The sequence below is a fragment of the Mustela lutreola genome, chromosome 14, assembly GCF_030435805.1.
Source record: "Mustela lutreola isolate mMusLut2 chromosome 14, mMusLut2.pri, whole genome shotgun sequence".
In the NCBI taxonomy this organism is placed as follows: Eukaryota; Metazoa; Chordata; class Mammalia; order Carnivora; family Mustelidae; genus Mustela; species Mustela lutreola.
This window is the reverse complement of record NC_081303.1, coordinates 8732816-8747446: the sequence shown is the minus strand read 5'-3', so window position 1 is coordinate 8747446 and position 14631 is coordinate 8732816. Positions and strand designations below refer to the sequence as shown.

The window sequence follows — 14631 nt, the reverse complement described above, 5'->3', positions numbered from 1 at the left end:
AAGTAGTATCTCATTTTGATTTGGATTTGCATTTCTCTGATAGTTAACGATGATGAGCAACTTTTCACATGCTTTTTCTGCTATCTGCCCATCTTCTTTGAAGAAACATCTGCTAAGATTCTTTGCTTGTGGTACCTGGGTAGTTTAGCTGTTTAAGAGTCTGTCTTCAGCTCAGGTCATGATCTTGGGGTGTTGGGATGGAGCCCCGCATCGGGCTCTCTGCTCAGTGGGGAGTCTGGTCTGTTTCTCCCTCTCCTTTTGCCCTTCCGTCCCACCTATACACTCTTTCTCTCTCAAAAAATCTTCAAATAAAAAGATTCTTTGCCTGTTTTTAAATTGGGTTGTCTTTTTTTATTATTATTAAAATTTAAGCATGCTTTATAAGTCCCAGTTACAAATCTCTTAGAAGCTACATTATTTGTAAATATGATCTCTCATGGTGGGGTCTATCTTTCCACTTTCTTGCTGGTGTCCTTCGAAGCACAAAAGTTTCCTATTTTGATGACATCCAATTTATCTATTTTTCATTCTTCTATTGCTTGTACTTTTGGTGTCAGATCTAAGAAACCACTATCTAGACCAAGCTCAAAGGGGTTTATGCCTCTGTTGTCTCCTAAGAGTTTTAAAAATTTAGCTCTTACTTTAGGTCTTCACTTGTATATGGTGCAAGGTAGCAGGCCAAGTTCATTCTTTCCTGTGTAGATATCCAGTTTGCCCAGCACCATTTGTTGAAACTATTCTTTCCCCTATTGAATTTCCTTATCCTTGTGGAAAATTGGCAGTTGAATAGGGTCTTTCGTGAACTCTGTCCCACCACAGGAAGCCACTTACACTGAGGCCTCTCGTCACATTTTCACCTCCTTGCCAGACTATAAGAGTTGTTTGAGCAACATACATATTTCATTTTAAGCATATCTCATTGCAAAATCAGTACCTAATTGTGAGTGACATGTAATAGTTTACCAATAACTATTAATTAAGCAAATGAGTGCCTAAAAATGAGGTAATCATTCTCTCCTCACCTGCTGTCTAATCATCGACAACATGAAGGGGACAGACCGAATCATTACAAACTTTCTGGTTCTCAGTGCCCACCAAACCACTGCTCCTTATGACCCAAGGCCCTCCCTCTGATTCTGCATATGCGGCCAATGAGAGGAGAGAGACTAAAGAAAACAACCACCTCCGTGAATTGTATTGCTCTGTGATCAGAAAGCATCTTCTGAAAAATGCCAAGCTCTATCAAATTACTCCTAATGACCCGTAACGGTTTGGGGCAGGGATGTGGGGAGGAGGAAGTTATAATCGCAATTACAGTTTTCAAAAAAAAAAAATCCTATTTTCATGGATCCCTCCTGAAAATACTGATGGAACATAATGATGGATCTGTGGTCATATTTGCCTTCTCTGAGTTAGTCTAGTGGGAAGCAGAATATGTAGAGGCAAAAGCCCAGTTGTTTTCTGTGTAAATGTCTTTAGAATGGTTTCTAAAATCTTCCTCTTTTTCTCCTCCAGTTTTTTCTCCTCTTACCCTCCACTCCTCTTTTCTCTTCTTGTTTTTATGGCTGAGAAAACTCTAGGGTCCTCCCTTCTGTTCTGGATGATGAAGTTAGTCTAAGGTCTCCTAAATTCAGCATATAGAGTCTTAAGACCTCAGACTCCGCTCAAGAAAAGTCATCAGCTAGTCATACCTCTTGTACAACATATTAGTAAGATACACACAAAGATAAATATCCACACATAGATTTTAAAATATAGGCATATGTAGGTATCTGATCCATCATCTTAATTCCCCCCTCAGATGAAACCTTATCTGGTTCTTGCTATAAAAACCTCTATGGCTTCAATCATGTATACATAGTGGACCTTCAGTGAGTTAAGAAAGAAATGATGACCCAGTCCTATGATTCTAAAATAACCTTAAGTGTAGACACAACTTGAATACAACATCCTAAAGTTTCTAACTCAAATTAGGATCTGACCATTACCTCTTGGTATGAGTGAATTCATATTGCTTTTTTAAAAAAAAAATTTAAAAATTTATTTGAGAGAGGGAGAGCACAAGTGGAAAGGAGGGTGAGAGGGAGAGAGAGAATCCCAAGCAGACTCCCCACTGAGCACAGAGCCCAACATGGGGCTCAATCCCATGACCCATGAGATCATGACCTGAGCCAAAACCTAGTATCAGATGCCCAACAGACTAAGCCGCCCAGATGCCCCTGAGTGAATTCAGAGGTCTGTGCATGAAATTCTGAGCAAGTGAAAGAGGATTCCAAGTGAAAAGGCAGTACTTGCAACGGTGAGACAATCTTTCAAGTGGAACAATTCTTTCCAGTTCATGGAGGTGTTTACCTCCCTGTTTTCCTTAGCTGCCATTCTAAGTAGTCAGGCACACTCCCTTGCACTTCCGTCGAACTTTCAACCACAGCTTGACTTAGGATTTCCAAAGCCAGGCTAATGCTGTCGTTTGCATGAGTTATTGCCATGGAGAGAGAGAGAGACAGAGACAGAATGAACATCAGAACCTCAGTTGTAAGTAGAGAGATTTGACACAAAGAACAATTTTCCATTCCTCATTGGGAGAGCAGAAGGCAGGCCAGAAGTAGAGACACTGCTGCTTACTTGTTTTTTCCCTAAAAATGAAATGTAACTGCAGCTGATCTACTTAAAAACAGATGCCAACACCAAAAAGGGTTAAATTACTTTGACCAACCGTTAACGAGAACAATAGGAAAAAACCTAGACACCTGGCAATTCATTAACAGTCAGCTATATCTAGAATCTCTGTCTAGGGCAGTCTTTCACACCAGACTCCAATGAGGGCCAGGGAAATATTCCAGGGATATGTAAAACCTCTAAGAGAATTTAAAAAAAAAAAATGTTTTCATTTTGATGACTAAAAAAAAATCAAAACACAGAAACTGAACATGATCTTATTCTAACCACAGCATTTCCTTCCATCACTGCACTTACGAGAGCACCAAGTGCAAGTCTTAAGGGGAAGGATTAACTGTTAGAATCACGGGTCTCTAACAGGAGAAGACCCTGTCATCCTGTGGATCATGCATTCACAGGGAACCTCTGGCTGGGGATATGTAATTCCACGGGTTTGGGGAAGGCTGGCTATTCCTCTAAAATACTTCCTTAAAACAGTTTGCTGTGGCCTAAAATGCTTCCAGTAGAATTTCATTCTTAATTCAGAGTCGGGCTTTAATCCTTATTGCAAATTAAAGCCTATCTTGTAATTAAATTCAACCATTTAAAAGGCTAGTCATTTTATTGTTCTATTATTAATCATAATGAAAATAATGTGATCTAAAATTGATGACAATAAAATTTCACCCTTATCAAATCAAGTGAACAACTGGAAAATCTGAAATGACACTTGAGACTCCATGCAATTTATATTGATTTTATTAATACTTAATTCATCATTAAGGGGGGAAACACAGGAATTTTGAGCTAAGGAAAAATCTTAGCTATCATTTCTCCAAGGTTTCCGCTTCCTGGGAAAGAAGGTAAGGCTCTTGAGACGTTTGCTCAGGAAGATAGCCAAAAAGCCAAATCAAGAAGTTGAGTCTTTGGACTCACAGTCTCTAGGTAAAGCAAAACCCTGTACCCTGAATTTTACCCTCCACCATTAGTCATGCAGAAATCTTCTACAAATCATTAAGGTAACTGTGAATTCTTTATTCCTAAAAACTAATGCTACTCGATTCTAAAATTATTTACAAAATGACATTTTATTGTTACTATCTGAAATTTGAACATCTTAAAATTATTCCCTCATGTAGAAAATACTACAGAGGAAATGAAAAACTTATGCAAACATTCCGCGGATACAGTATGATTTCGGTGCCTGACGGCAGGGTGTGCGGTATGTTATGTAACAGGTGATTACCCTGGGATTCTGAACCTTACAGAAAGCAGCCTGTTTTCTATGGGAAATCTTTTATAATGGAGCCGTGGCATTGGAGGTATTGAGGTCCGTTACACGAGCATACTATGGAATCAAAAGACACATGTGTTCCTTGAATGCATCCGCCTTTCTTTCTTTCTTTTTTTTTTTAATTTTATTTATTTGACAGACAGAGATCACAAGTAGGCAGAGAGGCAGGCAGAGAGAGAGGAAGGGAAACAGGCTCCCTGCTGAGCAGAGAGCCTGACTTGGGGCTCAATCCCAGGACCCTGGGATCATGACCCGAGGCGAAGGCAGAAGCTTTAACCCACTGAGTCATCACTCAGGCTCCCTGCATCCTCCTTTCTCAAATCCCAACCGCAGCCCTGCCCCGTCCTTTGGTCAAGTTGCCACATTAGACTTCCCAACCAGAATGTCTCCCTCTCATCCCTGCTGGGCAACATCCTACCCGCCCTCCAAAGATGCCAGCTCCCCCTCTTCTAAATCCTCGTACCCTTGTAAAGTTTGCTAATTACAGTTACTGGGATCTCTGGGACATGTATTTGTTTGCATACTTGTCTTATACCTTCCCTTCTTTAAGAACAGAAAACAGAAGCCCATTCTAGGCCAACATGGTGCATGGGATACATGATTGTTGAATTAAAGCAACAAGTGGGGCGCCTAGGTGGCTCAGTGGGTTAAGCCTCTGTGTTCGGCTCAGGTCATGATCTCAGGGTCCTGGGATCAAGTTCCGCATCGGGCTCTCTGCTCGGCAGGGAGCCTGCTTCCTCCTCTCTCTACATGCCTCTCTGCCTACTTGTGATCTCTCTGTCAAATCAATAAATAAAATCTTAAAAAAAAAAATAAAGCAACAAGTGAAGTTTAGGGTAAAAAATTCTGAATTTGTAACAGTGTCTGTTCTATTCCAAACCTGACTTCTTATTCTTTCCTTTAAAATACATGTAAATGGGAGCGCCTGGGTGGCTCAGTGGGTTAAAGCCTCTGCCTTCGGCTTGGGTCATGATCCCAGGGTCCTGGGATCCAGCCCCGCATCGGGCTCTCTGCTTGGTGAGGAACCTACTTCCCCCACCCCCTCTCCTTGCCTGCCTCTCTGCCTCTTGTGATCTGTCGAATAAATAAATAAAATCTTAAAAAAAATACATGTAACTGGCCGTATTAAAGTGATCACTATGAGGAATAGGCACAACACATGAAAACGCTGGAGATAGAGTTATGTGAAACAAGCAAAAACCAAAATTATACCTGGGCTGTGTTTACTAATTGCAAATATCATATATGCATATGGACAAAATGTAGAAGGTAAAACAGAAAAATGAAAACAATTCGTTCTATTGGGTGATGGAATTATTGGCTTCTGTGCATATACTTATGTTCATATAATAAATATTATTTTAAAGTGTATACATCTGTAGTAATTAATAATATTTATGCTGGATATCACTACTAATATTTCTGGATTGCTAAAAAAAAAAAAAAAAAAAAAAAAAAGCACATGGAGTTGTCCTCTGTCTACTGCCTTCTAGTTTGCTGCCCCGCAGGGACACATGCGGAGCCACGGGCCACCTGGTCGCTACCACAGTTGTAGAGTCGGTTCCCAAGAAGGTGCTCTGTGAGAATGGCGGGTACGTCTGTGAGTCCAACATTCAATGTCAAAGGAAGCACACACACACAAAATTTTAAGGACCAAAATCTAGATCACTCAGTGAAACTGAAAATATAGCAAAAACTCCTTGAGTTCAGTTTACAGCTTTATCGTCTTCTCCAAAAGCAAACATTTCTTTCTAAATGTTTCCCCCATAGGCATATGCTTTCTGAATGGGCTTGCTTTATGTCCTGCTTGCGCCCTTCTCTCTAAATCGCCCTAAATTGCTGTCTTCAGATATATTGTTTCTGCTTACACATTTGATTTTTTAAAAATACATCATTATGGTGAACAGCATTACCATGTTTCCTGGAGAACCGAATGACTCTTTTTTGAGTGTTTGAATTTCTACTGTGTTTTCGTGAATGACGATACATACTGCTACCTAAAACCTCGGCCCAAATCATTAACTAAGTCACCAAACGCTAAATGCCCCAACGATCTCCAACTTGGAATTATTCACTGGGGTGATTTGGAACTGTTCCTTTAAAAAAAAAAAAAAAAAAAAGAAAGGAAAAGGGAACTTACTTTTTCACTGCTCATTTTGTGACTTTACTGACATAACTGTTGTTTAGAATGAAGACATTAACTTTGCCTGGCGTTGGAGAAAAATGAGAGGTTCACTAATCTTTTATTAAACGAAGATATTTTTATTTACATAATCCCATTTGTCCCATTCAAGCATTGTGCAGGGCTGGGACAAAAGAGGCTGATTTATTAGAGGCACGCCAGGGTGAAGAATTTGCTCAGAATTCTTGGTTAGGCTGTGATAAGAACACAAATTTATCTGAACAATGCTTTAGGGCGTACTTAGGGAAGATGCTATAAAAAAAAAAAAAAAAAGCTTTATTGCATCACACACATGGAAGCAGATTCTGACTCTCATGGGCCAGAGCCAGCATGAACTTCACACTACATTAATTTGCACTTGTCGATATGCTGCTTTGCAAGTCTTTTGTAGGCATGTTCAAATGTGTACCCTGTCTCCTCCGCTAGAATATAAACTCCCTCAGGGCAGGACCCGGGTCTTCCAGCTAGCACCCCCACGGCGCCTCCGCCACCGGTCTGGGGAGGCCGGGCCCGCGCGCATGCAGGGCCGCTGCCTGAGCGGGGAGCAGGGAGCAGGATGCGCTAAGCTTCCAGCAGCAGAAGAGGGTGTGAAGAACAGTGGCGAGCAACTCTGTCATCACCAGGACCGAGTGATTACATGTGCTAACGGCATGCCCAAGTGGCCCCTCTCCCAGTCAGTTTTTAGAGGCAGAAGTGCGACTGCAGGTGGTAGTTGAAAAGTCTCTCGAGTCTGGCTCTCCAGAAGCCATCCATTCTCTCAGTACATTCTCCCGAAGCCTTCTGACGAGAGCACAAGGCATTGCAGACACGGAGCAGGGCAGAGCCGAGGAGGATTCTGCTTTAATGTGGAGGTGCGAAACTGCAAGTAGAAAAGACGGATGCCACGCCTGGCCGCTGGAACAGGGAGCCTGAGATATTCTGAAGGTGCTTCCACGGTCCAGTGGGAGACGGTGGACCTCGCAGGTCCGCGAGCTGGGCCTTTGGCATCCTGCCATTTTTGTCTGAAACTAGCGATTTCAGGGAAGAAAGTTCCATGGCCTGTTGCTGCGATCTCCTTCCGTCTCCCTGTCAGAAAGTTCTTCCTCCAGGCTACTGGGATTTCCAGGGGCTGTGGTTACACTGCTTTGTTCTTATTCCTTCCGCCCACACGGAAGATCGAGAGCAGGTGTTTAACTTTCTCCTTGAAAGAATCTGTCAAGTGCTTGAAGACAGCACAGCGATGTGTTAGACTTCTCTAAGTAAAAAGGTACAATTCTTCACGTTTTCTTTATTGCTTTTGTCTCGCTGGCCTTCAGTAGGCCCTCCCTTTAGGACTTGCAAGGCTTCTTCTCATCCTTTCACTAAACAGATGCGCTTCTTCCAACAATCTCATTCATTCTAGTGAACTTCAGAAATAATTCCCGTGTTGCTAGAGTCCGTGTGGGACTTCAGTACCAAAGTGCCGCATCCTACTGCCGTAGACGGGAGCTCCGATTCTTTCCTACCCTGATTGTTCCAGCCAAAACCTTCAGATCTACTTATTTGGTTTGCTCCAGGACGTCCGTACCTCAATGCTTCCTGCTCAATTGTAGCCACAACTCCAAAGTAATAACTCGTGCAATGCTGGGTTTAAAAAAAAAAAAGTCTTCCTGTCTCTTGAACATTTTTTTCCCAACTCAAACTGTACCGCAAAATACATTTTATATTTATATTTACACTCTCATCTAAACCATTATTTATTTTTAAATATTTATTTATGTATTTATTTGAGAGTGAGACAGAGAGGGTGAGGGAGCACGAGCGGCAGGGCAGGGGCGTGGAGAGCAGGCATCCTGCTGAGCAGGGAGCCTGACACAGGGCTGGATCCCAGGACCATGAAGTCATGACCTGAGCCCAAGGCAGACACTTAGCCGACTGAGCCACCCAGGAGCCCCTTTCATCTAAGCCATTACTAAGCCATAGGCCACGACTACGGTAACGACATTCTAACCTGCCGCACACTCACGTGGCAATGCTATGGCTAAGAGACCAGGGGTGAGGCCGTGCACCATACTGCAAAATACTCTGAAACCATTAAGTTACCACCTGAGACTGATGAGTCTCCAAACTCAAAGAGCCCCGCCTTCCAGTAAGGCACGAGAACCTCAAGCCATCCAGTTCTATTTCTGTACCTGGGGCAGGGGAGACAAACTTCTACAAAAGCTCAGACAGTAAATACTGCAGTCACTGGGCTCCGGGGATGGGGTCACTGCCACAGCTCGACTGTGCAGAGGGAAGCAGCCATCGACAGCTCATGCGTGAACGGAAGGGGCTGGGTTCTAACACAGCTTTATTCGTAAAAGCAGGCAGCGGGTCAGACCGGCCCCTGAGGTGCAGTTGGGCAGCCCCCTCTTACGGGTGTGGGGCATATGGGCGTGTTAAACACTCGTGCACAACCATACGTGTAAGTGGGTGTGTATCTACCTGCAGCGCCTGCCCACCCCCATGGCCTTGGCAGCATCGCGGGCGTGTGGCCGGGGCAGTCGTCCAGAGCTCCGTGTTTAGAAGGGTGCTGGGCTCTGCTGTCTACTGCTCTGTGGTCGACATCTTGACATCTGTAATGATTGATTACTGGCCTGTGTGCTTTGTCAGAGATGTCTGATGGGCCAGTGGGACCCCCCCCCCCCCCGCCACTGCCTTCATAGCTGTGGTCTTCTCTCTTCACCACCTCCCAGCAGCCCCGAGACTCCGACACCGTCCCCTGCCGCTGCCTCTTCTGGCCCAGCCCTGGGGATCTGGCCGCCCTCTGCCTCGGGTAGAACCAGGTCTTGGCAGTGTGAGGGCGGGGAGGGACGGGTTCTGTTCTGCTGTTGCCCTCTGCCTCTGGGAGGAGCCCGGATCTGAGCCTGGGGAAGATTAGGTTGAGTGTGTCACCCCTGACAGACAGCCCAGGACACAGTGGTGACCATCCCTGCCTCCAGCTGCCATCACTGCTGCACGCTCGGGAGATCCAGCACGGAGTCTCTGCCCTTCCTGACCCGGGCCCCACCAGGCCCACCGGGCCCCACGAGCATGCCTGTGCAGGAGGTGGTCTGAAGTCAAACAGCAAATACTGGGCAAGAGGGAGAGAGAAAAGGGAAGGGAGGGAGAGACAGAGAGAGACATTCTAGAAGAAAGGACAATGTTTTACATTGTAATACCTCTAGCAGCACGTTCTTCCTGCATTTTGGACACAGGCCTCTGCATTCTCCTTTTACACGATGCCCTGCTCAACCCTCTGTGCTCTCAAGAATCACTTTCTGAGATTCATGTACTACAAGGGAAGGTGACAAGGAAACTCCCACTTAGGCAGCACTATGTAAGAGGGCTTCCCCAGCATTCCCCAACCTTAAATGTAAGGCTCGGAAGTTAATCATGAACTGTGGGTTTCCGACTCTAACGGGATCTGCTGACCGGGGCTGCCGCATGGGGCCCCCTCCCTCACGCAGCTGCTGGAGGAGGAATTCTTATTTCTTCAGAACGATGACGGACGAGTCACCTTGTATAAGGCACAGCCAACACGTATGTACGAAACTTAATAGGACACCAACAGATAATAAAGTTGAAATTTTGCTGGGATATCCTCTTATTCCCTATTAAAGAAGATAAACCCATAACATTCTGACATAGAAAACACACCCGCGTGTCGAGTTTGGATAAACCAGCTGTGAAAGAGGCACCACGGAGATGGTCAGCATAAGCCTGAGTACGGGCCGGGCAGGACGAGATTTTAAAGAAGTATTGTTAGTATTGTCAGGGGTGACAACGACATAGCGATTACAAAAAAAAAAAAAAAATCCTCCAGAGACACAGGCTGAGGGGTTCACGGGTGAAATAACATCATGTCTGAGATCTGCCTCAAACGCTTCAGCAAAAGGAGCAACAGAAGAAGGAGACAGATGAACAGGCTGTGGAAGAGAAGATGAAGAAACAGACAGTGACAGAGAAGAGGAAGGAGGAGAGAAAGCATGTGAGCTAGAACAGGACTGGCAAAATGATGAACCTAGGTGATGGATGTGTGGGAACTCATTATGACATTTTTTTAATATGTTTTCAACTCCCATAATGGACTCCGTGTGTGTATGTGTGTGTGTACCTGTTGCCTACAGAAAAATTTCAAATAAAAACTAGGGCACAGATTTTTCATTCTCCTCCATACCAAATGTCTTCTTTTTTTTTTTCTTTTTTCTTTTTTTTTTTTTTTTTTTTTTTTTTTGTGCGAGAAGCGTTCTCTCAGACTGGCAGGAGCGCTCTCCGCTGAAGATACAAAGGAGTTGATGGGAAGGATAATCTGCCCGTGGGCTCCTGACACAATATAAAGAAGAAAAGGAGAAAGTGGGAGGAAGAGATCGCTATTGTTCCTCCCCTAACCCTTCCTTCTAATTATGCCAGAGTCAAGGCTCGGGTCACAAAGAAAATGATTTTGGTGGTCAACCATTTGCCCTGTTTTGTATACACCAAAAAAGCTCTTGTTCTTACCACATTCCAATCTCACAGTTTCCCACCTACTTTAGAGACGTATCGAGAAGCCAGATTAACAAAAATATGAACAAAATGACTATATTACAAGGAACGCTTTGTCTGTACACCAGGAGATGGCCTTCTTGTTAGGCTGAATTGCACGATGTGCAACACTTTAAAAGTTAAATACGCTGTCTATTACTATAAGTATTTCCAATAAATGCTCAACATGCACAGCTTTGAGAAGTTGAATGTAAATTTCTCTCTTGAGTGCAGATGGTGGCCAAGCAAAGCAGCTCTTTGGTCTTAGAGACAGAAGGTCAGGTCATGGCTGAAAGACCAAAGAACAATTGCTGCTTTGCTCCTCCAGATCATGCACGGGAACGAGACACCACCACTTTCTTTTCTGAAGCTGCCTGGTCAGTACAAAATAGTTACAAAGAGCACCTCTAAGATTTCCCTACATTCTGTCCCAGAGAAAATGATAACAAGGACATCCCATCACAAACCCCTTATAACCATTCCAAGGTTTTATTCCTACCCACTGTGACCTCCTAAGAAGGCACATCTTTATCTAAAAGCAACACTAGAAGTCATTATAGAACTGCTAATGTTTGACTAGGAAGCAGGAAATGTTTACAAATAAAAAAGCCTTCTTTAAAAATCCTGCTACTTTGGCCTCCGCATCATTATTGGTTAATTGTTGCAAGGAGTTAGAGCTCTGAAAGACAGATATTACAAATACTTCTACACGTTATTCATTTACAAGTGATACGATAATCTTATTATTCTGCCCTTGTTTTGTCTCCCTAGAACATTATCCTGTAATTTTAAATAACTGACACAATATAAAGAAGATATAACTCAGATAGTCTTATTTTTTTTTTCCAATTAGTTCAAGTTGTTATGTTGGGCAGACATTATAGAATAATACAAAAGCATGTAAGAATGCCTGGTGAGCATACCAAGATAACCTTTAAAGAAAAAAAAAAAAGTCATAATATGTCAGGAAAGGAAAGTTCTGTTTGGTTTGGTAGTGTTAGACCTTCCGCTGCTGATGGAGCATTTTCAATTCCACTATCAGGCACGCCCCCAACTGGATGCAACAAAACAATTTCATCATCTGCATACGTTAATAATGAAAATTCTCAAAATTAAGACCCATAACACTCTGAATATAGTGGTACAAAAGCAGAATCTGATTCTGGTTGTTCAGATGTTAATTTAGTGCCAGGGATTTCAGCTACGACTTGAAAAACTTTTTCAAGTACTAAATCTCATTATCACTTTCATTTTTAATACTTTCCCCAATCATCTTTACATCATCTGCATAGAGAGTTCACTGGGTTGAAAGGGAAAAGATGCTGGAAAGCATGGTAAAAGCTATGAACTAGAAATACATTTGAAAAAAAAATACTTTAAAGTTTACCTACTTATAAATTGTGGTTTTTTAAAAAAAAATACTGACACCGAGAACTCATTTTACTGAACAGATTTATCAATCTGCTTCCATTGAACATTAAGAATGAAAGCCTTCAATGTTCTACACTGTCATACAAAAGTAGCAAACCCAAAGTGGGTCTATTAGAACTGCCTCTCTCAGAACTTTATCCATGTCATCAATTAAAATTGGAGTAGCTACACGATCTCAACAAAGATATAACATAAAACATCTGTTCAACTGAAATGGAAGTAAGCAGCATTTCCCCCTAACATTTCTAATTTCCCTGTATTTAAGGCTTCTTGAGCAAACGTATTCATGGTTATCTTAGTTAAAACTGGTTTCGCTCTGCCAACAATCAATTTGATTGACATATTTACATATCAACTCATCTCATCTTACAAATTTTAAACTTTTTCACTTAAAATTGGATTCAAGTTGGCATCTTTCAAGAACTTTATGTACGTATATTTTAGGTTCAAACTGTGCATTAGTACTTTTTTTTTTTTTTTTACTTTTGTAAGTAATAGATACACATATCCAAATGTATATTTATGACCTGTCAGATTGGGATTTTATATGCAGGCAGTTGTATTCTCACCATTTCATGTGAAAGGTGATAATTTTAGGCAAGTATAAATGAAATTCTTTTAATAGTATAAACGGGATTGTTCCATTAGTTAGAAGCAATATAATAGAAATAAATAACTTACATCTTTAATTATGTCTTTAATCGTTGTAGTTACACTTGTCATCTCTTACCTCATCTTTAATTTCAAGATCCCTTTTAGTTTTTGTTCTGTACTCTCTGTGTTCCTTCTCTGCCTCATCCTTCTCCATTTTGGTTCTATTCAACTGATAGCGCATTTCCCCACACACCTGTTAGATTGTAAAAACTAGATCAATAGCTGCGGGAATCTACCAGGCCATGCCTGCAATCAGATCTTTTGGTGCCCCCTAGAGGTCATACACATAAAGTACAGTAGAACTTTCCTAAAAACGGCCTTTTCCGTTAGAATATTCAATGTATTCTGTTAAGATGTGAAGGCAGTATCAGGTATTAATGAATTTAACAATTTCAAATTATGATAAATAAATGTATAACTGGGAAGTTTAAGTAATATGCCCAAGATTTTTTGTGTAAAATAATTTTCAATTGCATATTATCATTCAAAATGCATTATTGTCTCCATTTTATATAGATAAAATCATTAATTAAAATATTAAGCTATGTGACTATCCATTCAAATTGTTATGGTTTAAATATACAGTTTATATAGTAAAGTTTTCCTTTAAAGATTTGATCAGTTAGGCTTTTATTTAAGGAAATTTATAAAGGAATTTTTCTCTCTGCTAAGAGACTGTATGGTATTAAAGTGTATAGTAGAACGCAGTAGTTCCTGTAATTCTTGTAGACAATGTCAATCTTAAGCACTGTGTGATATATTTAAGTTAATAAACACTGTCTGATAAAAGGCACAGACAGGAACCATTTATAACTGTAGCATTCAACATAAAAGGAAAGTACACATTTAAGTGAAATGATTTTAACATATCATTAAATAATGAATACACATAGCATCTTAAGAGTGTCATGTCTCATCCTTTATACAATTTTCTTTTTCAATCCAGGGCCTCTACAGACACGTAAATATATTTGGAAAATCCAACCAGCAGATAAATCTAAACAAAGAAATTATGAGCCTTTGAGATAACTGAGAACCTGCAGAGAGATTAATTAACACACAAGTCTGCTAATTCAGTCTTTGATTTACAAATACAACTTTTTAAAAATCGTGTATCATCCAAAGGTTATAGTTGTTTGAAACTTTTCAATTTGGGGATTTCTCCAAAACTGATTAGAACTTCAGAAATTAGTTTTTATCATTACTGAGGTATTAGAATCTTACAAAACCTTTATCTCCCGTGTTCAAATAAAATATACTTTGAAAAATAAACAAATCTTTGTCTAAAGGTTATAGTGACAAGACAGAGAAAAGTAAGTTTTTCTCCCCAGTGCCCCTCAAAATGCTAGAAAAAGAATAAAATTACAAAAAAAATTGATTTGAAATTCAGATACTTTGAATGTGTCAGAGCTGATGCTTCTCATTTCAGAAAAAAATAAAAATAGTAATTTACAAAGTTATTAATTTTAAAGATAAATAAAGTTTAAAATTAAGAATGACAGAAAAAAAATAGGGCCCCAATTTGCTTGCTTTCTTATTCTTATTCCAATTTATTTGATTTAAACACATGAATGAAATGGAAAAAACCCAATTGATAGTAACAAAAAAATAGTAATTACCCAGGCATTGTGTTTCAAACCCAATACCAACACAAAATTATTGCTTATTATTATATGTCTAAGCATTCAGTTTTATTTAAAATTATTTCATCCCTTAATTTTATTTTTAAAGTTCCCTTGCCTTACTATTTTCACTTTAGCACCTGCTAAGTTAATCCATAACCCTTAAGTTTATCTAAAATAAAATGGCAAATTACATTGAAGTAGAATGATATCTCAGGGTTGGTGTCACACAGGAATGCTTCTAAAGCTTGAGTCTTTGTGGAAGGTTCTAAAGACAGAGGGAGCATCTTTAC

General features: G+C 40.9%; 1 protein-coding gene across 14 annotated transcripts in view; it reads right to left on the bottom strand.

Moving 5' to 3' along the window:
• The window catches only part of SDCCAG8 (SHH signaling and ciliogenesis regulator SDCCAG8), a 229343-nt gene that overhangs the window by 137803 nt on the left and 76909 nt on the right, over positions 1-14631 (bottom strand). For 12 of the 14 annotated variants that reach the window (XM_059146681.1, XM_059146682.1, XM_059146686.1 and 9 more), the window contains one exon: positions 12793-12909. The exons of the other annotated variants lie outside the window; for them this stretch is intronic. In XM_059146681.1, the coding sequence (XP_059002664.1) occupies positions 12793-12909 (117 nt within the window). The remainder of the gene's footprint in view (positions 1-12792; positions 12910-14631) is intronic. 14 annotated transcript variants of the gene reach the window in all.